The 27,939-nt window shown below is 38.8% G+C and overlaps 1 protein-coding gene across 1 annotated transcript in view; it reads left to right on the forward strand.

Annotated features, from left to right (window-relative positions):
- The first annotated feature begins 564 nt into the window (after positions 1–564).
- The window catches only part of LOC140476283 (5'-3' exonuclease PLD3-like), a 68,749-nt gene continuing 41,374 nt past the window's right edge, over positions 565–27,939 (forward strand). Inside the window, exons 1-2 of the mRNA XM_072568651.1 lie at positions 565–637; positions 25,082–25,162. Coding sequence (XP_072424752.1) covers positions 620–637; positions 25,082–25,162 — 99 coding nt within the window. The 5' untranslated portion in view covers positions 565–619. The remainder of the gene's footprint in view (positions 638–25,081; positions 25,163–27,939) is intronic.

The following is a 27,939-nucleotide window of genomic DNA, read 5'->3' on the forward strand; positions in this document are numbered from 1 at the left end:
TATCTATGATTCTAAGTCCACACTGACCCTCCATAGAATAACCTATCCAGGCCCATTCCCCTACATTTTACCCCTGACTAATGCATCCAACCTACACATCCTTGAGCACTATGGGCAATTTAGCATGGCCAATTCATCCTAACCTGCAAATCTTTGGACTGTGGGAGGAAATCCACACAGGCACAGGGAGAATGTGCAAACTTCACACAGACAGGTGCCCAAGGCTGACATCGAACCTGGGACCCTAGCACTGTGAGGCAGCCGTGCTAACCACTGAGTCACCGTGCCACCCTAAATAAAGGCAGAAGGTAAATACCAAAAACTCAGGGGAACTCTAGTAATATTGTACGAAAACAGAAATAAAGCTCAGTAGAGCTGGTAACATCTGTAGAGAGAAATCAGCGTTAATGTTTCGTGTCCAGTGACCCTTCCTCAGAACCTGGAAACAGTAATAGAACCCTAGTACTATGGTGTTATATTAGAGAAGTATTGTAAACTGAAAAGGGAAGTAAGGGAAATTTAAGCGGTAGTTTTATTGACAGTTTCATCACATCACAACAGCTGCTTTCGTCTGAACTCAACAGTCACTCTCGATTACACAGTTACGAGCAAGGCCACTATGCTGTTTTCAGCGTCGGTAAGTTTAAATACCAATTTTTTGTTTTGAAAAGTTGCAATGAGTTGTCCATCTGTTGTTCCATGCATCTTTTATTGTATTAAACAATTATTGTATAAATTAATTTTTTTGTCTTGTGTTTTGATGCTGTTTCGCTTGCCCTTTCTTCAGTCTGCCAGTGGGTCACTAACTTTGTGGAGACCAGATTAACTTTGTGAAGGGGGCCTCCCAATAATAAGGACAGGGCTTCCAATAATCCAAGCAGGCCCAGAGGCCTCTCCAGTTTACCTGGGTACAACAGCACCTGCACAATGCCTGCAGAAGATAACTTTAAAGAGGATGCAAAGGGGACACCTCCCTTTTAAAGCACACTTTTCAGCCAATTGCCTTCCTTTCCATCTGCTGACATCTTCAAAGGAAGAAACAGCCAAGCAGGATGCTAAATTTTAATATATTAAATATGCTGTTCAAGCAGAGCCTGAAAATTGTGATTAGTGTCTCTGATGAAAATAATACAAAGAAAAACAATGTAAGCTTAAAGGAAATAATATTGCAACCCAAAGTAACACTTTACCGTCACTATTTTAAGGCACAACATCCATGTAGTAGACCAACAAATGGTTGATTAAAACAAGTCCAATGGATCCATCATCTTTTAAGTACATAACATTATAAAATAAACTTCAGTGTTATCTATTAGTTGTGACCAAGAAATTAATTGTGGCTTTAGCTGGAAAGTAACAACTTGACATGTCTTTCTTGATAATTCATTTTGTAACCAACTCCATTTGTTATCAATCTTGACCAGTGGGTGTGATAATTTAGCAGTTGTTATTTAGATGCTGATGATCTGGTAATGGGAGAGTATAGGAGCTGTGTTCTGTTCAGCATAACAAAACAGGATTTAATTCTAAAAATAATAAAATGATTTAGAAAATCCTTTAGATCTCCAATGGCTTAGATGCTGACTGTTTATTACTATTTAGTAACTTTTTTACTGTAGCTTGTTTTGAGCTATGCAAATGAGATTTCCAATTCTATCTCTATGTATCAACATTTGGAAGTAATATTGAATGATTTACAACTTTGGGAGAAGTTTCTAATCTTTTTAAACACTGGCTGTGTGTGAGCTGCAGAAGTTTGTCACACTACCTAGTACTACATGCATTGGGGATTAAATGTAAATGAATTTTCTCACAATCCCTCATAAGTGTATCTGCCACTTGTCCCTGTCTCTTTATTCTTCAATCTCCTGCATTAATAGTGCAGCCTAGACCATCAGGTGACTCACCACTGAAGATGATTCTACCTGAATAATGCACCCAGCAGTTTTCCAAATTACTGGGTTTTTTAGTTTTTAATTTAAATTTGCAGACATCCTCAGAATAACATTCATGATTAGCTTTTGGCATTGCACTTCCTCTTTTCAAACAAAATCACAATAGGGTGAAAACCATTCTTCATACCATATAGCACCTGCAATTCAAGAAACAGGAAGTGAACTATATGTGGCAAGGTTGCAAAAGATTAACATTCAGACACATCCCAGTCACCACTATCACTATTTCTGGGTGGTACCCTCTCCCACCAGCAGGACAGACATGTTGGCACAGTGGTATATAGTCAGGATGGAGCTGCCCTTTGAATTCTCAACTTTGACACCGGAACCTTTGAAGCCTCATGTAATCAGATCAAACATGGGTAAGGAAATCTCCTGCTGATCACACCTACAGTGTTCTGTGAAGAATCAGTACACTTTCACGTTGAATACATTTCAGAAGCACTGACAGTGGCAAAGGGAAAGAGTATACTCTGGGTCGGAGCCTTCAAAGTGCATGACCAGAGTGACTCAGTGGCATCACTGCTCACTAGGCAAGTCCTGAAGGCCACTGTAATAATATCAATGTGTTATCAACATGTAACTCAAATTGGGTATGTGGATTCCATTTACCTGAAGATCTCTGATGGGTTAAACTAATGTATACAGTTCAGAGTAATCTCCAGACACAACCTGTGCAATAGTGCAGAGTGCCAGCAATCTTGTGACAACATTCGGATCCTAGGATGACTTGCATATTGATCTCTTGAAGTGGCATTGTTCTATAAGTGATATCATACAATATTGCCTTTGATTTACAAAAGTTAGTTCCCATATGTCATAATTAAAATGCCAAAACCTTGGGTAATAGTTATTAAATAATTATACAAATGTAGAGATTGTGAAATTGATAGGTATAGAAGTCTATAAGACGTCTCGTCAGTTTGACATCTCTTGTCATTGTGTAATCTTCTGCAAGTGTAGATCTTACCCTTGGCTATTCTGCATCTGCAGGCATGTCATCAGAGTGTTGATTGTTGTCCTGGTCTTCTAATACACCATCTGGATGTTTTCTTCCATTCTCATTATGTACAAATAATGTATTGTGCACTTCCCTTAGCTAGCTTCGGTATCTCCTCAGCATTGCTTTGTTAGGTGTCATGACTCCATCACTGGGCTCATTGCGAGCTTTGGAAATCTGTGCAAGTTAACCCTTTGTGGGGTTTGACTCTGTCTTTTCTTCCTACATATAGCCGAGGTAGTTCTGGACCTGCACACCTCTCATGCATCATCTTCATCCTTTGTTGAGAAGTATGCCCGCATCTTGGAGAATTTGACTCGACAGTGATTTACCAATGTTATTCGTAGTGCTTTCTGAAAATGAACCCTACTAGCAATGTTAAACCCATATCCAGAAATGGAGCTCTGAGGTGTAACGTGGTTAAAAAAAACCCTTTGTTTTGTTTCCCTGCACTTCTGGATAATGATTTCATTCTGTGAACCATCCACTTGATGAGACTGATCTGAAGTAATGTAGTGAGAACATCAGCTGTTTCATGCCCCATCTGGCACATGCATCTCTGAAAAGGCTGCCTGTATTCTCCAACCAATTGTGTGAAATGATTTCTAAAGGTGCACTGAACAGACTAAATATGGCACTTGAATATACCTGCCATGTCCATGGCTGAAGTGTTTCTTATCTGTCTGATAATTAGAAGTTTGAAGAAATAATCAGTGATTAAGATGGCATTGTCTCTTTATGCACAATAAACAGAACAATGGTGATTTTAGACCCAGGAACTGATAGAATCTCCTGAGGGTATGGGGCTATCTATGTTATTATGACTGGCAGTTCTGACATACCTCACAAATCCTCACTAACCTTTCAATTTTACAATTAATCCCTGGCCAATAGACTGAATCAGATGCCAGCTACTTCATCCGTTCGATACCCATATGTTGTTGGTGTAATTGTGACAATATGTCATGGCAGAGAGCTTCATGCACAAGTACTTGTTTTCCTATGAAGCTAATGCCTCTTTAAGATACCAAGTTCACCTCTGTAAGGCCACAAGAATCTGAAGATATCTGGCACATCTTTTTTTTAACCAAGTCAAGCTATTCTGATGATAATTTCCTTTGGCGGCTTCTCACAGAGGTTCATCATCTTTATGCTGACCAAAATATAACAGATGAATTTTGACCATATTTTCCTCCTGGATTTGTAGATCCAGTGGATCTGAGTCCTTGTTCAGATATGGCAATCTACTCAGCATATCTCTAGTGACCATTTTGGTCACGTGTAGCAGATATCAAAGTCATATCCCTATGCTTTTATCAGAAATCATTGTAGTCGAAGTGGTTCACTTGTTAGTAGTTTGCTGCAAATAATTTCCAATGGTCTGTGAATGATTTCTGCAGGGAATTGCTTACAGTACATCTGAATTGGTTACTATCCAGATGCAAAAGTTTATGACAATGAGTGAGGCATTTAAAGAGACCAGAGGCAGGAGGAGACTCAGACTTTAGAATTGTTCAACAGGTTTGAAGTTCTTTCAACTTGTTGTCTGGATGAGATAGAGGGCTGCAGGGTAATGTGCTAACTGATCATGGAAGCTATTGTACAGGAAAACATTCAAGTAAGTGGTACTGAAAAAGAATATATTAAAGCAGTATAGTCAGTGGGATTGACACCATTTTCTGCAACAATTAGTGAGAATCCAGGCAGCGGTGTTGTTTGTCTGGCACCAAGGTTTGGGACATCTGCTCAAGGCTGGGAAGGAGTTTTTAATGAGAGAAGGAGGATTCAGTTGTCATGGACCATTAATATCTGCATCAGAGGTACACCAAAGAATAAGGTTAGCATTGTCAGTATGTGGAACTAGGTGCCAAATTCAAAACCAGAACCTGAAAGGTCATAAACTTGGCATTATTTCATAAACTACATGCAAATTGGCATTGGGCAAATCAAATTAGAGAGGTGTATGCATGGATCAAAGATTGCTATGGGAGGAATAGGTTCTGGACTTTGGGGCATAGACAGTACTACTGGGAAAAGTGGAATCTGTACCAATACAATGGTCCCAACCTGAACTGGGTGGGGCTGGTCTTCCTGCCAACTGCATAAATTGGAAGAATGTTGTTAAACCTGACAGATTGCAGAAAACATTTACAAGAATGTCTTTGGAACTGGAAGGTTTGAGTTATACTGAGAGTTTGAATAAGATGGCGCTTTTTGCCCTGAAGCATCAGAGGCTGAGAGGTGACCTTTTAGAGGTTTATTACGTCATGAGAGCCATGGATAGGGTGAATAGTTAAGTCTTTTTCCAAAACTAGAGGACATCAGTTTAAGGTGAGAGGGGAAATAGAAAGGGCCAGAAGGGTAACTGTCACACAGAGGGTGGTGCTTGTATAGAACTAGCTGCCAGAGGAAGTAGTGGAAACAGGTACAATTACAACATTTCAAAGGCATCTGGATGGATATATGAGTAGGAAGGGTTTAGAGGGATATGAACGAAATGCTGGCAAATGAAACGAGGTCAGATTGGGATGTCTGATTGGTGCAGACGAGTCTGTCTGCTTTCGTGTGGTATGGCTCTATGACTCTATGCTCTGGAATTGACTATACTAGACTTGCCACTCCGCAACAAGATTACTTAATGATCTCATGGTGAAAGTGCCTGGAGATGGCAGCGAGCCTAATATGGTTGAATTTTACATTCAGGTTGTGGGTGAGAGGAGTGAGTGCAAGACATCTTTTTAATTTTAAGTAAGGGGAATTTTGTGGGCATGAAAGCAGAGTTGGCTAAAGTGCATTGGCAGCTTAGGTTGAAGGATTGGTCAATGGAGATGCAATGGCAGCCTTTTAAGGAGATATTTCACAAAACACGGAATAGTTTTGTTTTGATTAGGATGGAATATGGGCATGGCTGGCTGGGCTAGCATTTATTACTTGGCTCTAATTGACCTAACTGAGTTGTTTGGTAGGCCATTTCAGGGGGTAGTTAAAAGTCAACAACACTGTTGTTGATCTGGAGTTACAGGCAGATCAGACCAGGTAAGGATGGTAGAATTTCTTCCCTAAACAACATTACTGAGCAAGGTGGATTTTTATGACCAACAATTATGACTACGTGGTGGCCATTAGCTAGCTTTTAATTCTAGAATTTATTGAATTCACATTTCACCATTTGTGGGGTGATGGGATTCAAATCCACGTCCACAGAACATTAATCTGGGGGATGCTCTGGATTCTACTCCAGGGATATTCTAATGAGAAAGAAAAATTCAAAGGGGTGGACACACAATCAGTGATTAACGAGGATGATTAAATATTGTATCAAACTTAAAGAAAAAGCCTATAATTGTGCAAAGACAAGTGACACAGGTCAGAAAATTGGACAGAATGCAAAAAAACGTTTTTAAAAAATGACTAAAAAACTCAAATGAAGAGAAAAATTAGAATATGAAAGAAAACTAACCAGAAATTTATAAACACATATTAAGTGTTACTGCAAATGTTTTTTTTTAAAGTTGGCAATTATACAGGGTCTTGGTGAGGCCACATCTAGAATATTGTGTACAGTTTTGGTCTCCTTTTCTGAGGAAGGATGCACTTGCTCTTGAGGGAGTGCAGCCAAGGTTTACCAGGCTGATTCCAGGGATGGCGGGACTACATATGAGGAGAGATTGACTAGGTTAGGATTAGATTAGATTAGATTAGATTAGATTACTTACAGTGTGGAAATAGGCCCTTCGGCCCAACAAGTCCACACCGCCCCGCCGAAGCGCAACCCACCCATACCCCTACATCTACCCCTTACCTAACACTACGGGCAATTTAGCATGGCCAATTCACCTGACCTGCACATCTTTGGAATGTGGGAGGAAACCGGAGCACCCGGAGGAAACCCACGCAGACACGGGGAGAATGTGCAAACTCCACACAGAGAGTCGCCTGAGGCAGGAATTGAACCCGGGTCTCTGGCACTGTGAGGCAGCAGTGCTCACCACTGTGCCACCGTGCCGCCCTTCACTGTGCCACCGTGCCGCCCTTGTTTTACCTGGAGTTCAGATGAGTGACGGGGGATCTCATAGAGTCTTATAAAATTATAAGATGCATGTTTTCCAATGGTGAGTGCATCCAGAACCAGGGGTCACACTCTGATGATTCAGGGTGGACCATTTAGAATGGAGATGAGGAGACATTTTTTCACCCAAAGAATGGTGAGCCTGTGGAATTCATTGCCACAGGAAGTAGTTGATGCCAAAACATTGAAGGTATTCAAGGCGCAGCTAAATATAGCACTTGGGGCAAATGGAACCAAAGGTTATGGGGAGAAAGCAGGATTAGGCTATTGAGTTGGACAATCAGCTATAATACTGATGAGTGGTGGAGCAGGCTCAAAGGGCCAAGTGCCCTTCTCCTGCTCCCATCTTCTATGTTTACCTCATTTGAATTTCTCAGTATATACCTTGTCCATTATAAATGTAAAATATATTTTGATACCTCATCAGATAATTTACAATTGTTGATATGATTTACATTCTCAATTCTTTTTAATCAATCGTTGTCACTCCTCCTGAAACTTTTGCATCCAGATCTGTATTATTTTTCAAAATATTGGACTCTGCCATTGAGTTATACAGAGCAATATGATTCTGAATGTAAGCATTCAACTATGCTTACTTAGCTTTAGTGGCTGAAATTGGCAATAGGCTGCCCAATATTCCTATCTTTCCAGTGATCCCTGATGAGCACATGTTAGCCAGATATGCCCCATTCCTCCAGTACGTAAAGGATGGAAGGACTGCTGTTAACCATTGGAACTTCACGGTAGCTTTCCAAAGCAAAGCATAGAAAATTATGTGGGAGTGGAAGATTAGGATGGGAGGTAAAGGAGAAAAATACGATCACTGTTTGATACAAAATTACAGTGCTATCCAAGATATATAAAAACCTATTCTAGTACTGTTCTACTAATCAAAAGCAAAATGCCTTTATTAAAAAATCTTAACTTCTAAGTGTGTTATGTTATGGTTCAGTTAGTTGAATGATTTTCACTTGAATCTTTGTTTCTTACTATGAGTGTTGACTTCAATATAACAAGCTAGATTATTAATAACAAAAGTAACATTAATTTGCATGAAAAGAAGAGAGCTTCTCCTATTTCTAATGCCCAGCCCTGATTAGCACTAAACGTCAATTTCAATTCCTCTTTTGCACAGTTTTTTTATTGGTGATTTGTGATACAAACTATTCAGTAGTTTGGAGTGGCTGTGTTTTGGATTGTAAAAACATAGGTTTTTATTTGAATTTCTTTCTGATTTTTCATCCTGTTTAAATGGGATGCACATTTAAAACACACCCCATGCTGAACTATGCAAATTCACATAAATAGGTGAATGAGATGACCAGTTGACATTCAGAATTATTTTCTTTTATTTGATTTTTTTCAATAAACAAAGTGCAATAGTTCTATGTAGGGTGGGCCAGAATATATATAAGAATGTTATGAGAACAAAAGGTCCAAAGGAAAAATGATAAGAAATTTTCCTCCATACCCAACACAAAGTAACAGCTCTGTACCATTGACAAGATGCAGTAATTTATCAAAGTTCCTTCCTATACTTCCAAACATCCAATCTTCTTCTTAGAAAGATAGGGGCAGCAGCTGCATGGGATTACTGTTATGGACCAGACCAAATCCCCTTCAAATATATCGAGGCGATAATCTAGATCTTTATTTAAAGACAAGTGTAAGGTACTATGTTCCAAATATAATTTGATTGGTCATGCTACTCAGCTTGAAGCAAAACACACTTTATTCTTACACTCAGTTAAAATGCAAACAAAAGGAAGAAGAATTGGTATAACTTTATCTCTATTGGAAAACTTAACACAAGAATAAATCATTTAACTATTAAATAGCCATTGTTCCAATGTAGTAACATCCCATTAACACACTCTTGGCAAAGGCAAATTCAGTAAAATAGATTGTCTCACGTGCAATATTTCTCCAGTCCAGAGAAAAGATGATCAAGAGAAAATTCTGGCAGAGAGAGAGAACACTCCAGCTTTTTGCTTCAGCCAAGGGAAATGTATCACAGTTTCCACAGTCTACTTCAAACCCCGAACAACTGCAGAAAGCTAAATTAAAACTCTGGTTCTGTGGGAGCCTGACTCCACCCATTCATGCTGCTTCAATTGTTCTAACTTTTTAAAAAAACCCAAAACCTCACAAGCTGCTCACTTTATTGGCTTAGAAGAGACAACTAGGAACCATTATCTCAAAGCCCCTCTTCAAAATCTACAAGGACAAAATACACTTCTTAAAACCACACTGACACCCCCCCAAAAAAAATCAATGTACAAAAGTGGTTCATTTTAAAAATTCTTTAGTCTTGAACTATTAGTACAATACAATACATATATATTACATTGACTCTAAGCATGCACACATTTAATATTACAGTCAATTTCAATCCATTTCTTCTGCCACTGAACATCTTTGTCTTTCCTCATCAAAGTCGTGACAATATTTCAGCAATTACCTTCTCTTATCCTGCCACATGTATTACTTTCAAATTAAATGGCTGTAACAATAAACTCCAACGAAACAGTCTCACAATTTTATCTATAAACCTTTCCAACAATATTAAGGGGTCAGGTGCAATCACCTGACGGAGTAGCACTCTGAAAGCTAGTGCTTCCAAATAAACCTATTGGACTACAACTTGGTGTTGTGTGATTTTTAAAAATAACCAGATCATCTATGTGTGCCACACAATTGGCTAATTCTGAAATGAATTGTTTAGTCTTTAAAATGTGGATGGTACATTTTACATACTAAGTGCTTTAACTTGAAATTAGTAAATTCTATTTGGTGTCACAAAAGCCAAAATTTCCTTTGCTCTCTCAGATAAAAGTATCTGCCAGTAATCTTTAAGCTAGTCCAGCTTTGAAACATAAGTTGCTTGTCCCACCTTCTCAATGTAATCTTTCAACCATAGAATAGGATATAAGTCAGATTTTGTAATTGCATTGACTTTGCAGTAGTCAATACCTACATATTGGGTATCATCTGATTTTGGCACTATCATTATGGGTAAATTTCATTGACCACAACTCACTTTGATTGAATTATGTTTGAACATGCTTTCAATCTTTTTTTTATACATCTGTCAATTTTAAAGGGTTAAGTGTATAAGGATGTTGCTTAATTTGAACAGAATTTCCTGTATCTACATCATGTATAATCATGTTAGTACTTCCTAACTTATTCCCACATATCTCTCCACGTGATTGTAATAACTCTTTCAGGTTATTTCAATTTTCCTCTGGAATTTATCAATAATTTATCCCAATTTTTGAGAAACTCCTCCTTATCCAAATTAATTTGAAGAACATCAAATTCAAATTTATCTGGATTTGCTTATTCACTCTGAGTGGTAACAAATACCAAATTGTCCTTTGCTTTCCTTCCTGATCAAAATACCATTTGACCATACTCACATGACACGGTCTGTGAGTTTTCTTTCTATCTGGCATTCTTATCAAATAATTCACCTCACTCAATTTCCTTTCAGTTTGAAAAGGCTCACTAAACCTTGCTTTTAAAGGTTCATCTACCTTTGGTAGTAACACTAACACTTTATCTCCTCTACTGAAACAACAATTTTTTCATTTCTTTTCTGCTTCTTGTTTCAACATGTGCTGTGCTACTTTCAAATGCTGTCTAGCCAACTCACCCACTCTATTTAACGTTTCTCTGAAATGTGACACAAAATCCCAAATATATGGTCATCAAACTCTGACTTACCAATATTTCCTGAATTAATTTAAGTCACCCTCTTACCTCATTCCGAAAACTAACTCAAATGGACTAAATTTAACTGAATCACTGGGTGCATCCTAATTGCAAAAATTACATATGGAATTTGTCTATCCCAATCTTCTGGATAGTCTTGACCATAAACCCCCAGTGTGGTCTTTAAAATTTGAGGCATCCTTCTAATGTTCCTTGCAATTCTGAATGGTACGCTGATGATTTTAATTGTTATTCCTAAGTAATCTATAACTTACTTGAATAATTTTGATGCAGAATTTGACCCTTGATCTGATTGTATCTCTCTAGGTAGTCTATTATCAAGTATAAAATAATTCTTCTAACTTCCTTTTAGCTGTAATATTGCATAATGGAATAACATCTGGAAAGCATGTAATGTATCCATTATGGAGTTGTGAGAAGATTTGTAGCTCAGGTTGAGGTTCTGGATGTAAGTTCGCTCGCTGAGCTAGAAGGTTCGTGTCAGACATTTCATCACCATACTGGGTAATATCATCAGTGAGCCTCCAATGAAGCACTGGTGGTATGGCCCGCTTTTTATTTATGTGTAAATAATGGTTAACAAATATTGATTTCCACTTTTTGTTTTAGGGAAGGGTCCTATACAATCAATTAATACTCTTATAAAAGGTTTCTCAAATGCTGGAAAAGGTATTAATGGTGTTGTTTTTATTCTGCCTGTTTATTACTTCCTATTACCTGACATATGTGACCTGTCCACGAAAACTCAACCACCCATCTCTATGTAGTCCATGGCAATAAAAATGTTTTTGTAGTTTGCTTTGAGTTTTCCTTACTCCCAAATGGCCTCTTACTGCTACATTGATTTAATTTGATTTAATTTATTATTGTCACATGTGCTGAGATACAGTGAGAAGTATTGCTTTGCATGCTAATCAGACAACTCATACCTTACTTAAGTACATAAGGTAATGAACATAATGCAGAATATAGTGTCACAGCTACTGAAAAGGTGCAGAGAAATATATGAGTGCTCCAGTCATAAATCTGATAACAGCTGGGAAGAAACTGCTCTTGAATCTATGGGACAATTTAACATGACCAATTTACACTGTGCAGTTTGTGGAAGGAAACCAAAGCACCCATGCAGACACTGGGAGAACATGTAAACTCCATATAGACAGTCACCCAAGGCTGGAATTGAAATCAGGTTCTTGATGCTGTGAGGCAGCAGTGCTACCCACTGAGCCACCATGCCACCTGTTCATAAAATAGATTTTGTTCATAACATTCTTGGTGGGGGGAGGTAATATTGAAGCCCATATCGTCCAGTCCTGTTGGAAATTATGTGCCATTTTCGAATATTGGCCAAGGCAGTTTATTTCAGCTTATTCCCTTTTACGTTGATGGGAGTAGTACTTCAGTTCTAATGTAGAGTCACCAGACTCGAAATATTAACACTGCTTTCTCCCCACAGATGCTGCCAGACCTGCTGAATTCTAGCAATAATTTTGGTTTTTGTTGGTAGATTAGTAACACTTCTTAATCAGTTTTAAACAACATAAACTAAAATAATCAAATTACCAAAACTATTTAAAAGCATTGGTGATAATGTCATTTACACCTTCAACTCATGTTGATGTTGAATGCATTGTTATAGAATGTTTCATCAGCTATATGAATAATTGAACATTGATGCCATGGTTTCTCACTACAGTGTGTCACTGCCTTTATTGAGGAGTTTGCGTTAATGAACATTTTTCATTATGAATGGTTTCCTTTTATGTTGAAAACTAAAATCTGAGTATATGAAGGTGGACAATACACTACTGGTGCTACAGTTTGTTATCTGAAGTTGTTTTGGAAAAACTGGACGAAGCATCAGCATGGCAGGAAATATGGATGATTGCAAAATGAATCCCAATGTGTACAAGTGATTTGTGATGTGATATAACATATCCTGATTTTATATTGATGCTGAAGTAACCATTAAATTACCAATATTTTCATCCTTAGTGTACAGATTTAGCCTTTGTCAAAATAATTTTTAATATACTATCCCTCACACCAGGCATAGAAGTCAGACCTCTGCAAACTCGAGAAGTGAGCTCCTATACTTGAGCAGTAGCTAGTCCTATAAAATTCTTAGTTGAAATATGACTTGGTTATGAAGTTCTTCTAGAAAGGTTTATGATCATTTTCTTTGTGTGGTCAAGCCAAAAAATGTAATGTAAAAACAACTCGCAGTACCATTTTTTTGCTAATAGATTGAAGGTTACACTAAAAGTGAAAAGCTTCATGTGTAACTTTTAAATGAGGCAAAAGAAAGCATTTTATAAAACGGTTGTAAAAGTTATGCAAGGACTATTCCCATGCTTTAGTGCCTTGCAAGGATAATTACAAAGTGTTTACAAGAACAATGCACAGTAGGATCCTTATCTCAGCTCTTGTATTGAGCATTCTGACGGAAGTGAAAATGGAGTAAAGTAACATTTATATCAGCTACCTTATTGAATAAATCATAAAACAAAATTAAAAACTTAAAGAATTGAATTTAAAAATGGCATCAAGTTCATACTTCCACAGTGTTTATTAAAATATAATGGTCATTAGCTGCGCTGCTCTTTCTCTTTTCAGTTGACTGTGATAATTCTTCAAGTTGGAAAAAATTAACAGTGTGGCCTCAGCATGTCCTACAGTTTATTACATACAATGAAGCAATATTAGAGGTGTAGCCATTGATGGAATCATAACAACAGTTCAATAAGCTGGTTGACCACACCATTGTCAGCAATGCCCATGTCTCATGATAAAATATATAAGTTTTGTTATTATTTGTTTTTTGTTTGTGAAGTCTGTGCTTTTTGAAACAAGTTGAGCCTCTACAGTTCATGCATTTTACTCATTGATGTGGATGTACCTGCCTGTCTTGCTAAAGTATGCAACTTATTAAGTCACAACAAGTTTTAGTGTAAAAGTAAGCATTGCTGAAAAGATGCATAGATTCAAAGCATTTCACCTTGCAGTTATCAAGTCTGCAAAGCAAGAAAATCAATTTACAAAGGGTTAGTTAGACTTGGTTGGTATGAAGGTGTAATGGAGCTTATTAACTGTTAAATGAAATTCAAAGCAGGCATGTTAACTCAGGTGAGAGCATTGCCATTGAAATGCAGGTGTTTTCATTGGCCTTTCCTCACTGAAATAAAGGCATTGTTTGAGCGTGTTTTTTTCTCTATTAGAAGGAGAAGGCATCTCAATTTGAGCAAAGGTGAAACGAGCCATTTTTAAAAAATCATTCACTGGATGTGGGCAGGCATGAATTGCTTATCCCTAGTTGTCCTTGGGAAGGTGGTGGTGAGCTACCTTCTCAAACCGCTGCAGTCCATTTGCTGTAGATCGATCCCATAATGCTGTTACAGAGGGGGTTCCATAATTTTGACAGACTGACAGTGAAGGAACAGCAAGATATTTCCCAGTCAGAATCATGAGTGGTTTTGGTTGGGAACTTGTAGGGTGATGGTGTTCCCATGGATCTGCTACCCTTCACAATGGAAGTGGTTATGGGTTTGGAAGGTGATGGCAGATGGAGTATAATGTGGATAAATATTGAGTTATTCACTTTGCTAGCAAAACTAGGAGGATAGATAATTGTTTGGCCGTAAATTGAATGGGAAATACTTAATGCGATCTGGATGTCCTTGTGCACCAGTCATTGAAAGTAAGTGTACATGTGCAGTAGGCAGTAAAGAAGGCAAACTACAGGCTGGCCTTCATAGCCAGAGGATTTAAATACAGGTACAAGGGTGATCTCATTATCTGAGGAAGGATGTTTTTGTTATAGAGGGAGTGCAGTGAAGGTTTACCAAGTTGATTCCTGGGCTGGCAGGACTGACAACTGAAGAGAGATTGAATTGGTTAGGATTGAATTCACCGTAGTTTAGAAGAATGAGTGGGGATCTCATACAGGTGTATAAAATTCTGACAGGGCAAGACAGGCTAGATGAATGAAGGATGTTCGCATTGTTGGGGGAACCCAAACCAGGGATCATAGTTTAATGATAAGGGGGAAAACTATTAGGACTCAGATGAGGAGAAATTACTTCACCCAGAGAGTGGTGAGCCTTTGGGAGTGATTCAGACCAAAGCATTGTGCTTTCAAGAAGGAGGTAGATTTAGTCTTGGGGCTAAAGGAATCAAGGAATAATGGGAGGAGGGTGAGATGAGGGTTTTGAGCTTGATCAATCATGAGATTGGTAAGAAGGGAAAAGTTTAAAAGGGACCTAAGGGGCAACTTGTTCACACAAAGGGTGGTGTGAGTATGGAATGAGCTGCCAGAGGGGAGATAGAGAACATTTCAGAGAACATCTCTGGGCCACATTCTCCCTCCCACTCCACCAAGGACACGCAAGTCCTGGGCTCCTCTACCGCCAAATCAAAACCATCCAATGACGGGAGGAAGAATGCCTCATCTTCTGTCTTGGTACCCTCCAACCATATGGCATCAACAGTGACTTCACTAGTTTCCAAATCAACAATCCTCCCACCTCATCCCAAATCCAACCTCCCAGCTCCGCACTGCCCTCTTGACCTGCCGTACCTGTCCATCCTCATTCCCTCCTATCCGCTTCACCTTTCCGCACTGACCTATCACAATCACCCCCCCACCTGCATCTATCTATCACCTTCCCAGGTGCCTTCCCCCAACCCCACCCCCACCCTTCTATTTATCTCTCAGCTCCCTTGCGCCCCCACCCCCTCATTCACATTCCTAATGAAGGGCTTATGCCCTCCTTCTCCTTCTCCTTCTCCTTGGATGCTGCCAGACCTGCTGTGCTTTTCCAGCACCATACTTTTTGACTCTAACTCTCCAGGATCTGCAGTCCTCACTTTCTGTCAGAGGAAATGGTAGAGGCTGGCACAATTGCAACATTTAAAAGGCATCTGAATGGGTATATATGAATAGGAAGGGTTTAGAGGCATATGGGCCAAGTGCTGGCAAATGAGACTAGATTAGGTTGGGATATCTTGTCGGCATGGATGATTTGGACTGAAGGGTCTGTTTCCGTATTGTACATCTCTATGACTCTATTGGTATCATCTAATGTGCTACCCTCAACATCTCTTTTCGATAGCCCACCAATAGTATAGTTTGATAAACTTCTGCCAATGTTTCATCTGCCTGAATAAGTAATGGTCTCTATTTCCTCATCAAGACTTAATTTTTAAGATAATAACATTCTGGCATACACTCAGATGTTTCTTCTGTGTATGCTTTTTGCTATAGCTACTTTGTTCATTTTTTTGTTAAAATTTAATTAACCTCACTGAACGAAAAATATCCACTTTGTCCTCAACCTGTTCTTGTTTTGTTCTCAACTATTTCACCAATAAAATTTCTGACTATTGAACTTCAACCTCTGTACCTTTATTCTTTCATTTCTCCTCCTGCTTCAACTAGTGGCTTTGTGACTTTGTCACCACACAGTCAGAAAAAATCCCAGCATATACTTCTTGTAACATCTCATTTGCCTGAATTCCCACAGGCTTTTCAACCACAGTCGGCATCACTCCCTCCTATGATTCAGTTATATCATTCTCAAGGATAAGTTGTATCTCCAGAACAGAGAATTTCTCTATGACTTCTCCCCCTACCTCACCAGTTTTCACCAGACTCTCCAACCTCACTTTATACAATGGAACAGTGCTCTTTAACCATGAACTCCACATATTACCTCCTTCCCTGGCAATACTCCTTCCAAAGTATATGCCTCCCCATTTCTCACCATCAAAAATTGACTTGCTCCTCGATCACTTAAAATTTTAATTTCTTTACCTTTTCCTCCTAGTGCACATGAATAAACGTTACCCACACAGATAAATTCTTTAAGAAGATCTGGTACTTTCTTATTAATCAATCCTGACCAGGCTGTACATTTGTTTGCAGCATTTTGGCTTCCAGCAGGATCTCTTTTACCTCTTTAAAACACCCCACTGCTTGTCCTGTTTTTCCACATCTGCTTTCCCACTGCTTTTCTTCAGCCACCATCACTGCGACTTTATGTGTCTTACTTTATTACAGTGAAAACACCTGAGATTTTTACTTCTCTTCCCCTCTCATGGGTTACCTTTTTAAACTGTGGGTAAACTGACTTTATTATCTTCAATAAGCTCTCCTTTTCCTTTACTATATGAGGATTTCCCTTTTCCCCAATTTCTCTACCTCACAGATTGAAATTAAGTGGAGTCGCAGGTAGATAGGATAGTGAAGAAGGCATTTGGTATACTTTCCTTTATTGGTCAGAGTATTGAGTACAGGAGTTGGGACATCATGTTGCGGCTGTACAGGACATTGGTTAGGCCACTGTTGGAATATTGCGTGCAATTCTGGTCTCCTTCCTATCGGAAAGATGTTGTGAAGCTTGAAAGGGTTCAGAAAAGATTTACGAGGATGTTGTCTGGGTTGGAGGATTTGAGCTGAGGATTTGGAGGGAGAGGCTGAACAGGCTGGGGATGTTTTCCCTGGAGTGTCAGAGGCTGAGGGGTGACCTTATAGAGGGTAACAAAATTATGAGAGGCATGGATAGGATAAGTAGACAACATTTTTCCCCTGGGAAGGGGGAGTCCAGAACTAGAGGTTATAGGTTTAGGTGAGAGGGGGAAGATATAAAAGAGACCTAAGAGGCAACGTCTTCACGCAGAGGGTGGTATGTGTACGAAATGGGTTCCAGAGAAAGTGGTGGAGGCTGGTACAATTGCGACATTTAAGAGCCATTTGGATGGGTATATGAATAGGAAGGGGTTGGAGGGATATGGGCCAGGTGCTAGCAGGCGAGACTAGATTGGGTTGGGATATTTAGGTCGGCATGGACGGGTTGGACCGAAGGGTCTGTTTCCATGCTGTACATCTCTATGACTCAATGATGCTGGAGGCCAATCTTTAATTTATGAGCTAACTCATAATCATTTGCCATTTCTGCTGCTAATCTCGTGTTTAACTCTTTGTTATTCTACACGAGTTCTGACTATTTCAGGAAGTGAAATTTAGAACTCCTCCAAAATAACACTCTCTCTAAAAGTGTCATATGTCTGATCTATTTTCAATCCTCTTAGATACCTATCAAAGGTACTTTGTTTGATCCTTTCAAACTCTGCGTACATTTGACCAAGTTCCCTCCTTAGATTCTTGAAATATTGTCTTTTGGCATTAGTTCATGCACTTAAGATGGCTTTTTTTCACCTCAGCATATTCCCCAGATACCTCCTCTGATATTGACTCAAATACTTCACTAGATCTATATGCCAACTTTGATGAGCCCACAATACCATTGGTCACTGGCCATTTAATTTTTCTAGCTACTTTCTCAAATAAAATGAAAAAGGCTTCTACATTCTTCTTGTCAAACTTTAGCAATGCTTGGACATATTTAAACAGATCCCTACCAGGCTTTTGGTATTGATAGGTTTGCTTTTCATCTCTGTTCTCATCAGTACTCTTACCTACTACCTTTGCCATTATATGTTGAGTTCCTCTTTCATTGTCAACTTATGAAGTTCAAAAACTCTCAATTTCTCCCTCTCTTCTATCTGTTTCTCCTTTTTTTTATCTGCTGGGGCCATCCTTTCTTTCGAAAAGCCCTATGTTAAATGCATGTTTTCTTTTAAATATCTTACTGAAAAATACTATTCCTCTCTAAAATCTATGTTCTGTTTGGCTGACATATTCACTGTCTTTTTAGACTATATGATTTTAAACATTATATTGCAAGGAATAGTTTTGTAATATTTCATCTATTATCTTTTCCCTTCATAAAATATAGGACTTGCTGAGACTCAGCTGCTGAATCAGAGCCTCCTAATCAGAGATTGTTGGTTGGATAATAAAGTTAATTGGATAATACCTAATTACATTTTATGAAATTCAATCAGTGGCAAAGCCTTTTAAAAATTAATCCATAGTGCTGTTTCGAAATAAAAATCTCATCCTAACTCTATAACCCCTCAAGTGTGCTGACGTTACAACATTGGTCCAATGACAATACTTTGTAAGGAACAGACCACAGCATAGCTGAACAGCTGGATCAGGAAATGGAAACAGCAATTTCTAACAGATATAAACAAAGCCTGTTAAAATAATGGTTAAGATCTTGTAGTTGGATGAAATGTGTTCTCTTGTGAATCCATTTTGTGCTTTAACTATGCTGTTCGTAATGGATTGGAATGAAGGCTAAGTTTATCCTTAAGGTACAACATTTACAAGATCTTTATCCTTTATGTACTTTACCCTGGCCTCAAACAATCTTAGGGAATACAGTCCAGTTATTAGTCTTCCATATAAAGAACTGTTTTCTGATAATTTTTCCTACAAGTTTCCTTGTATTCTTGAATCCATGTCCATTTGGGTTTGTTAAAGGATGGGTCCACCCCTGCTTTCTCTGGTCCATTAAGAATCAGTGAACTGTATAAAGAAGTTTTTATTTTGAATGATCCATCTTATCTCTAAATATTTCATTTTATTGTTAGAATCCTTTCAGCATGTAATTCAGATCAGGCATTTCTTAGTCTCAGTGTAACAGTTTGGAGCTCTATTTGCTACTTTGGTGTCTTGAAGGCACTGACTCATTCTGAGGCACTGTTCCAGAACCATTAGATTTCTAAGTCTCTGTCCTCCACAAGCAGTACAAGTTTTGCTGTTTGCATGTCTGTTCTATTTCCATTTCTACATTCTCATGGAGAGGTTCAGAATTTATAGGAATTCTCACATTTGCAACGAAGAATCACAGACTTCATTTCCATCCCAGAGTTTTGCTTTGAAAGTACATGTTACAAGGTAGGCAGATTTTATTTCTTAGAACTTTAAGTCCACCTTTAGTTTTAAAGACAACACGTACTGCATGGGTTTGCTTGGGAGAAGTGAAGGTCTAAGACCACTTAAGAAAATGGATCTGTAAAACAGAAAGTGAGTGGGAGAATGGGACTAATATCTACAAGAGAACTGAAAGGCTTTGGAGTCAATGGTCAGAGACTGTAGAGGAGAAAGAGAGGCAGTCAGACAGATTCAGAGAGGGGAAGAAGTAGTCACCAAGTGATGCTGGGAACATTGTTGTCAGGTAGTTGTGTTTTTTGTTAAATCTTATTTATGTTTCTACATTTGCGATGTAGTTTGAAGCAGAGGATTCCTGTTGCTGAAAGGGAGTTTAATAAAATATCAAGTTGGTTTCGTGTTTCTATTTAAAAACAAGCAGAACATTTGACCTACAGTCAAAAAATATTTAGTACCTATTATGTATCAAATGAAAAATAACATTGGCACTGCATGTTCTGCAGTGCTGCAGACAAGAAGGCCACATGTCACAACATCCTTTATTTTAGTTCCAAAGTTACTATTTCAAGATTACCAGGAAAGTATTTTCTCCCTATTCTCGACTGAAATATTTAATCAATTTCACCAAGTTGCAAACTTTACATCACGTGCTTGTGATGAAAACAATTTTAAGCCCTTATTGGCTATTTCTCCAAAATGGTGATTGTCCCTAACGTTTACAAATGCAAGGTCACCACTATATACAGCAAGTCAGTTGGCAATACTTTCGTCATTATGTATGATTTGGAGGAGCTGGTGTTAGACTGGGATGAACAAAGTTAAAAAATCATACAACACCAGGTTATAACCCAATAGGTTTATTTGGAATCTTGAGCTTTTGAACCTCTGCTTTTTCAACACCTGATGAAGAAGCAGCGCTTCGAAAGCTAGTGATTCCAAATAAACCTGTTGGGCTATAACCTGGTGTTATGTGATTTTTTTAAACTTCTTATTTATCAGATGTTTCTTGACCAGCTATTCTTTCTTCTTGGAGTGAAATGGGCCATTTTGGATTCAATATTCTTTCTAAAAACATTTGCTTAAAGAGATGGCAATTATTATGGATTCATAGACATTGAGCATCTCATTTACAATGATCAAATAACGGCTTATTTGATGAAGTATTAAGGGAAAATAGAGAAATTTGAATTTTATCTGAAAAAAAGACCCAGGATATGGGGAGAAAGTTGACAAAAAGAACATGATAGGAAAGGTAAAAGGTATGTTCACTGTTGTTTTCACTGTTGTTAATCCCTTCAGCCTGCAAGAAAATCAACACAATGTGTCAAATCTCTGCATTGATTTAGTACATAGTATTCATATCCAAACTCGAGTAATGCTTTATCCTAATTTTCATATGCAATTCAGTTGCTCTATACCCTTGGTATCTTACACCAGAGATTATCCTGGTCATCTGCAATGCTATCGAGTATACTACAAGACTAAAAACATTCAATGCTGTCAGACCAAGTGGTTCAGGTTAAAGTTAACATCAAGCTAATTCACAATGAATATGTTTACAGAAAGAAACACAAGTGGGAACCAATACCTAACTGTAAGTAACCAATATTTTATTTACACATTATTTAAGCTGAGCAGAAAACAAAAGAAAATAAAACCATAGAATTCCTATAGTATGGAGCCATTGATTATACACCGACCCTGCGAAGAGCATCCCATTCAGATCCACTTGCCCAATCTATTCCTGTAACCCTGCATTTCCCATGGTATTAGAATGTATGAAGCTAGATAAATCTCCTGGTCCTGACCAGATATATCTAAGAACACTGCAAGAAGCTGGAGAAGACATTGTGGGGACCCTGGCTGATATTTTTACATCACCATTAGCCACAGGTGAGGTCCCAAAAGACTGGAGGGTCGTGAATGCTGTGCCATTATTCAAAAAGGGCTCCAAAGAAAAGCCTGGGAACTATAGACCAATAAGCTTAACATCTATGGTAGTTACTTGAGAAGATTCTGAGGGATAAGATTTGGAAAGGCACGGTTTCATTAGGAGTAGTCAGGCATGGCTTTGTGAGCGGGAGATCATGCCTCACAAATTTGTTAGAGATCTTTGATGAATTGATCAGGAAGGTTGATGAGGGCAGTGCGGTAGATGTAGTCTATGTAGATTTCAATAAGGCCTTTGCTAAGGTTCCACATGGTAGGCTGCTCTGGAAGGTCAGATAGCATGGAATCCAGGCCAAGCTGGCAAATTGGATACAAAATTAGCTTGAGGGTAAGAAGCAGAGGGTAACAGTAGAAGGATGCTTGTCGGACTGGAGGCCTGTGACTAGTGGAGTGCCTCAGGGGTCGGTGCTGCACTCATTATTGTTTGTTGTCTATATCAATGATTTGGATGAGAATGAACAAGGCATGATTAGTAAGTTTGCAGATGACACTAAAATAGGCATTATTGTGAACAGTGAGGAAGGATCTCAGGACCTTGATAAGCTGAAGAAGTCTGCCAAGAAATGGCAAATGGAGTTTAATATAGGTAACTGTGAGATCTTGCATTTTGAAAAGTCAAATCAAGGTAGGAGTTTCAAAGTGAATGGTAGGGCCTGAAGGAGTGTAGTGGAACAGAGGGATCTTGGAGTTTAGGTTCACCGTTCTCCGACAGTGGAGTTACAGGTAGACAGGGCAGTGAAGAAGGCTTTTGGCACAGAGGCCTTCATCAGTCAGGGATTGAGTATAGAAGTTGGGAAGTTATGTTGCAGTTATGCAGGATGTTGGTGAGGCTGCATTTGGAGTATTATGTTCAGTTTTGGTCACCTTCTTAGAGGAAAGACGTTACTAAACTGGAAAGAGTGCAGAAGAAATCTACAAGGATGTTGCTTGGACTCAATGGTCGGCATTATAGGGAGAGGTTGGACTTTTTTCTTTAGAACATAGGAGACTGAGGGGGGACCGTATAGAGATGTACGAGATCATGAGAAGCATGGATAGGGTGAATGCATTCAGTTTTTTTCCCCAGGGTTAGGGAATCGAGGACTAGAGGTCATCAGTTTAAATTTAGAGAGGAAAGAATAAAAGGGAATCGGAAGGGCAACTTTTATACACAGAGGTGGTTCACATATGGAATGAGCTGCCAGCGGATGTGGTTGAGGTGGGTACATTAATAACATTTAAAAGGCATTTAGACAAATACATGGATATGAAAGGATTAGAAGGATATGAGCCAAGTGCAGGGAAATGGGGTTAGCATGGACGGACATTTTGGTCAACATTGACTAGTTTGGGCCAAAGGGCCTGTCTCTGTGCTGTAGGATTTTATGGATTCTATAACCCACCTAGCCCACACATCCATGGACATGGTTGGCAATTTAGCATGGCCAATCCACCTAACCTGCACATCTTTGATCTATGGGAGGAAATGGAGCACCTGGAGGAAACCCATGCATTCCTGGGGAGAATGTGCAAATTCCACATGGACCGTCCCCCAGTGCTGAAAACAAACCCCATTACTGTGAGGCAGCAGTGCTAACCACTGAGTTACCATGCCACCTAAAACCTTAACAGATCTATTATAATCTTATCACAAAGTTTTAAATAGGTACATGGATGGTGTAGCAGATCTCTTTTCACTGTTGCACTAAACAATATATATTGCAACTGATAATACCATGAAAACTCATCTCAGTAATTCGAAACATAGAATTCAACATAAAGACAATCAAAGAAACTCTTTCTGCTAGAAAGGCCAATGGATAATTCAATTCTATTGCTTACTATTATAAATAATGAAGCTGCGTTGTAACAGCAATCTTTCAGCTATTCTCATGATTTCATGTTTTTTGATACCTGATAGGTAGGATGTAGCCATATTATATCACAATCCCAACAAAAAAATTCAATGATTTCTTGGCTAAGAATAGTTTTGTTAATGGTGCACAGCTACCTTGACCTTTTGGGACTTGTATCAAGTCCAGCCAGAATGGTGAGAGCTCTCTCTATCACTGTAAGCAAATCTGTGGGTTGAATTTTGCAGCCTTGACATATTTTCTACTGTGATTTTCTCTGGCTCTTCCACTTGGATTTCTAGCCACTCCAGGCTATCTCAGTCAATTTGGTGATCATTTTTGACTGCCCGCTTCTTAAGTTCCTAGACCGGCTGCTACCTATCATGCTTACTAAATTATCATTTTATTTTCTATTGAAATTTAATGCAATCCACTTCACTAAATAATCTTTGATAGCTTCCTTAGTTCATTCCATAAATCCTTTACAGACTATCCATAGCATTTTTAAAAAATTAACTACATGTTACATAATGAACAGCAAAAAATTGCAGGGCTCCAGTGAAAGGGTGGCAGAGTTTTACAGACTCAAAGGGCAAAATGCTTTCATCTATGCTATGAGTCTAAAAACTTTGTTGATGCTTCCTATCCACAAAATCTTATTTTATGTTCACACATTTTCATGATAACTTTGTCAGCTTTTTCTTTATAAATATCTGTGTCTGCATTCATAATGGCAAGTTTTTTTTTGAACTTATCAATGTGTAATTGCGACTTAGCATCAGTGGTGGCACTGTTGCATCTCAGGTTTGCACCTCAGCTTGTGCAGCAGGGAAAGCCCGGGTATTTCTTCTTGTCTGCAGCTGAAAACACTATCAAGCTTTCACTCTCGTTAAATAAATCAACATACATCAAAATGATTTTATTTAAATGTTTGTTCCAATGTCCTCCAAAGTCTAACCCAAATTTATTGAAGACTATATTTAGTCTTGATAATCATGGGAAAATATGTGGCAAATCAACCAGCATTTAAGACTTATATTAAAAAAATCTAGAATTTATTTCATATTTCCTTTGACTCACTGTGATGAATGCTACAGGTTTATTATTATCTTTTGTATCTTCAGTTCACTCCTTGAACACAGTAACTATACCTGTTCTTATTTTACCAACGAAAAATAATGGAAAATGTTATAATAGGAAAATTCACGTGTTAGTTTTAAATTACCAAATGTTGCTTGATAAGTCAATTAAAACATTCACAATGATTATTGCAAACATCTTTCTTGCATGTGTTTTCTCAGTGTCTAAAACTTCTACTGGCCAACATTGGGTTTACAGAAGAATGAAACAAAAACAAAATTTTAGATTAAGCAACTGCAATTTATCAGGAACGGAGTTGTTGGCACCAGATTTTATTGGTAATGATGATGATTGAGTAATGTGTTCATTTTGAATATGTTAGAACATACAACTATGTGAAAACCTAGGCCAATCTGTTGGGGAGTTTCTTGTGTGACATATTTTATGGCACCAACCTTCCACCTATTGAGCTAGGTCTGTCTGAGAGGTGGAAAAAAATTGAAATGTTTGACAAAACCCAAGACAATATTTTAAATGATGGAATATTATTTGTTACTTATAGCAACAGACAGTTGTTCTGTTTGTGTCCTTGCTTGTGTTAGAAAACCATAAATATGCTGCATTGTTGAAACATTTGACCTTTTTGCTCTACAGATGAAGCCCTTGAGAAACCTAGAGCTTAGAACCTCACATGTGCCGTATGCTAAAAGCCGTAGGAAATGCAGGCACAAATGGGTAAGATTACAAGACATATATCATAGACTGTTATTTAAGAGTTTGATAGATGTTTACAAAACAGAGTAGATTTTTCATTGTTTGAATACCAGTTATTTGATATTCTAGTTATCTGATAGATGAACAGGAATGTTTGGTGTTTTTAATGTGTTTGGCTTCATTTCTATGCGGAAGCTTTTCCTGTCTCACATGCATGGCCAAAATTTGGAGGCTGTCTTTTATTCACCAATTACCAGGGTTAATGAAAGATCCATTGTGATGATAGGGAGACTTGAAATTTGTGATCTGGGTTGACAGGGAAGAGTAGAGACATTTTCCAGCTCTGCAAAGCCGACAGTTCCCTGAGAGATGGGCCAAACTACTTCAGATTGGAAGTAGAGGCTACTAACTAAGGAGGTGGGCTGCACAGAAGACCTACCTTGGTCTATTCACACTGTGGTGAAGTTTAACAATAAAAACATCCCTCCATCTATCACCCTTCATTCCCCATACACACTCCCCATGCTCCATCCATACCACTCTTTGCCTCCATGCCAACGCAGGCCTTCTGCTGACCCCCATGTCTCCAATACTCTCCATGCCAACCTATGCACAGTTGCCCATGCTACATTATACATTTCAAACCATTGTATGTTCATTTGTCCATCACCCGTGGCTCCTAACAGCTTCAGACCAATCTATATCCCTCTGCCCTTTATAATGCTAAATCATGCAAAGTCATTCCTTCCAAACAAAATCACCATCACACCAACTCACCTAACATCCACCATGACAGGCCCAGGATCCATCCAGAGATAAATTAAAAGATCTGGAAAATATGTGCAAGCATTGCAATATTGAGAAAAAAGGTCTCATTTATAAAACTCATTAGCAACATTTACATTTCTTCAACATAATAAAGTCTTATGACAACAGATATTTCATTCAAATGCATAATCCCTTATCAAAACAAGAAAGTTAACTTTGGAATTCCTTTATTCAGTGAGTCTTTAACTGTTTACAACTGTTCATAAAGCCAAAACGGAAGGCATCTCATTGTGATGATGGATGGTTGTGAAAACAGCTCATGCAGGAGCCTCCGGCTTGGGCACACAGGGTGAAATTTTTAAAAAACTCATTGCTTTAAAGGGACCAGACATATTTTTTCAAAGATTCAAATGCCAGGAGTTTGAAATGCCTTGACAGTTTAACAGCTCCCATTTTCAGGTGCTTTTGACACGTCCTCATACCACTTTTGACAGATCATTTGACACTTCTGAGGAGTCCTCTTGATATCACCCTTTGACAGGTCCTCTTGACAGATGTATGGTTCACACTGCCACCACTGTGCAACAGTGGAGCACAGAGTAAATGTTGAAGGTATTATGTGGGGTCCTGATCAAGCAGGTTGCTTTGTCCAGGATGATGTTGGGCATCTTGAGTATTGTTGGAGTTGCACTCATCCAGGCAAATTGTGAATATTCCATTATACTCCTGATTTGTGCCTTGCACTTGGAAGGCAGGTTTTGAAGAGTTTAAAGGTAGCTTTGAGCAAAGTGCATGATCTCTGTCTTGCTCATAAAGCCACAGTATATATGAGGCTGGTCCACTTCATTTTCTGGTCAGTGGCAACAGCTAGGATGTCAATAGAGAGGATTTCAATGATAATAATATCACTAAATGTCAAGGCATGATGAATGGATTATCCGTTAGCGAGATGGCTATTACTGGCATTTGTGAGCTACGAATGTTACTTCCCAATTATCATTCCGAGCTGGGTATATGCAGTCGTATTGCTTTTGGATAAGGAGGACTACTTCAGTAACTGAGGAGTCATGAATGATGGTGGGCATTATGCAATCATCAAAGAATATGTTAATGTCTAACTTTGATGGAGGGAAGATCATTGATGAAGTAGCTGAAGATCGTTGGGTATAGGATACTACCCTAAGGAATTCTTGCAGAGATGTCCTGAAGTTGAGATGACTGACCTCTAACAACCACAACCATCTTCCTATTTGTCTGGTATTGCTCCAACTAGCAAAAGATTTTCCCCACTTCTCGTTGACTCCAGTTTTTTTAGAGTTCTTTGATGTCACATTTTGTAGAATGTGGACTTGATGTGAAGGGCAGTTATGTTCACTTCACCTTTGTCATAGAGTCATAGAATCATAGAGATGTACAGCATGGAAACAGACCCTATGGTCCAACCCGTCCATGCCGACCAGATATCCCACCCCAATCTAATCCCACCTGCCAGCACCCGGCCCATATCCCTCCAAACCCTTCCTATTCATATACCCATCCAAATGCCTCTTAAATGTTGCAATTGTACCAGCCTCCACCACTTCCTCTGGCAGCTCATTCCATACACGTACCCCCCTCTGTTTGAAAAAGTTGTCCCTTATGTCTCTTTTATATCTTTCCCCTCTCACCCTAAACCTATACCCTCTAGTTCTGGACTCCTCGACCCCAGAGAAAAGACTTTTCCTATTTATCCTATCCATGCCCCTCATAATTTTGTAAACCTCTATAAGGTCACCCCTCAGCTTCCGACGCTCCAGGGAAAACAGCCCCAGCCTGTTTAGCCTCTCCATGTAGCTCAAATCCTCCAACCCTGGCAACATCCTTGTAAATCTTTTCTGAACCCTTTCAAGTTTCACAACATCTTTCCGATAGGAAGGAGACCAGAATTGCTCGCAATATTCCAACAGTAGCCTAACCTATGTCCTGTACAGCCGCAACATGACCTCCCAACTCCTGTACTCAATACTCTGACCAATAAAGGAAAGCATACC

The sequence above is a fragment of the Chiloscyllium punctatum genome, chromosome 4, assembly GCF_047496795.1.
Source record: "Chiloscyllium punctatum isolate Juve2018m chromosome 4, sChiPun1.3, whole genome shotgun sequence".
Lineage (NCBI taxonomy): Eukaryota > Metazoa > Chordata > Chondrichthyes > Orectolobiformes > Hemiscylliidae > Chiloscyllium > Chiloscyllium punctatum.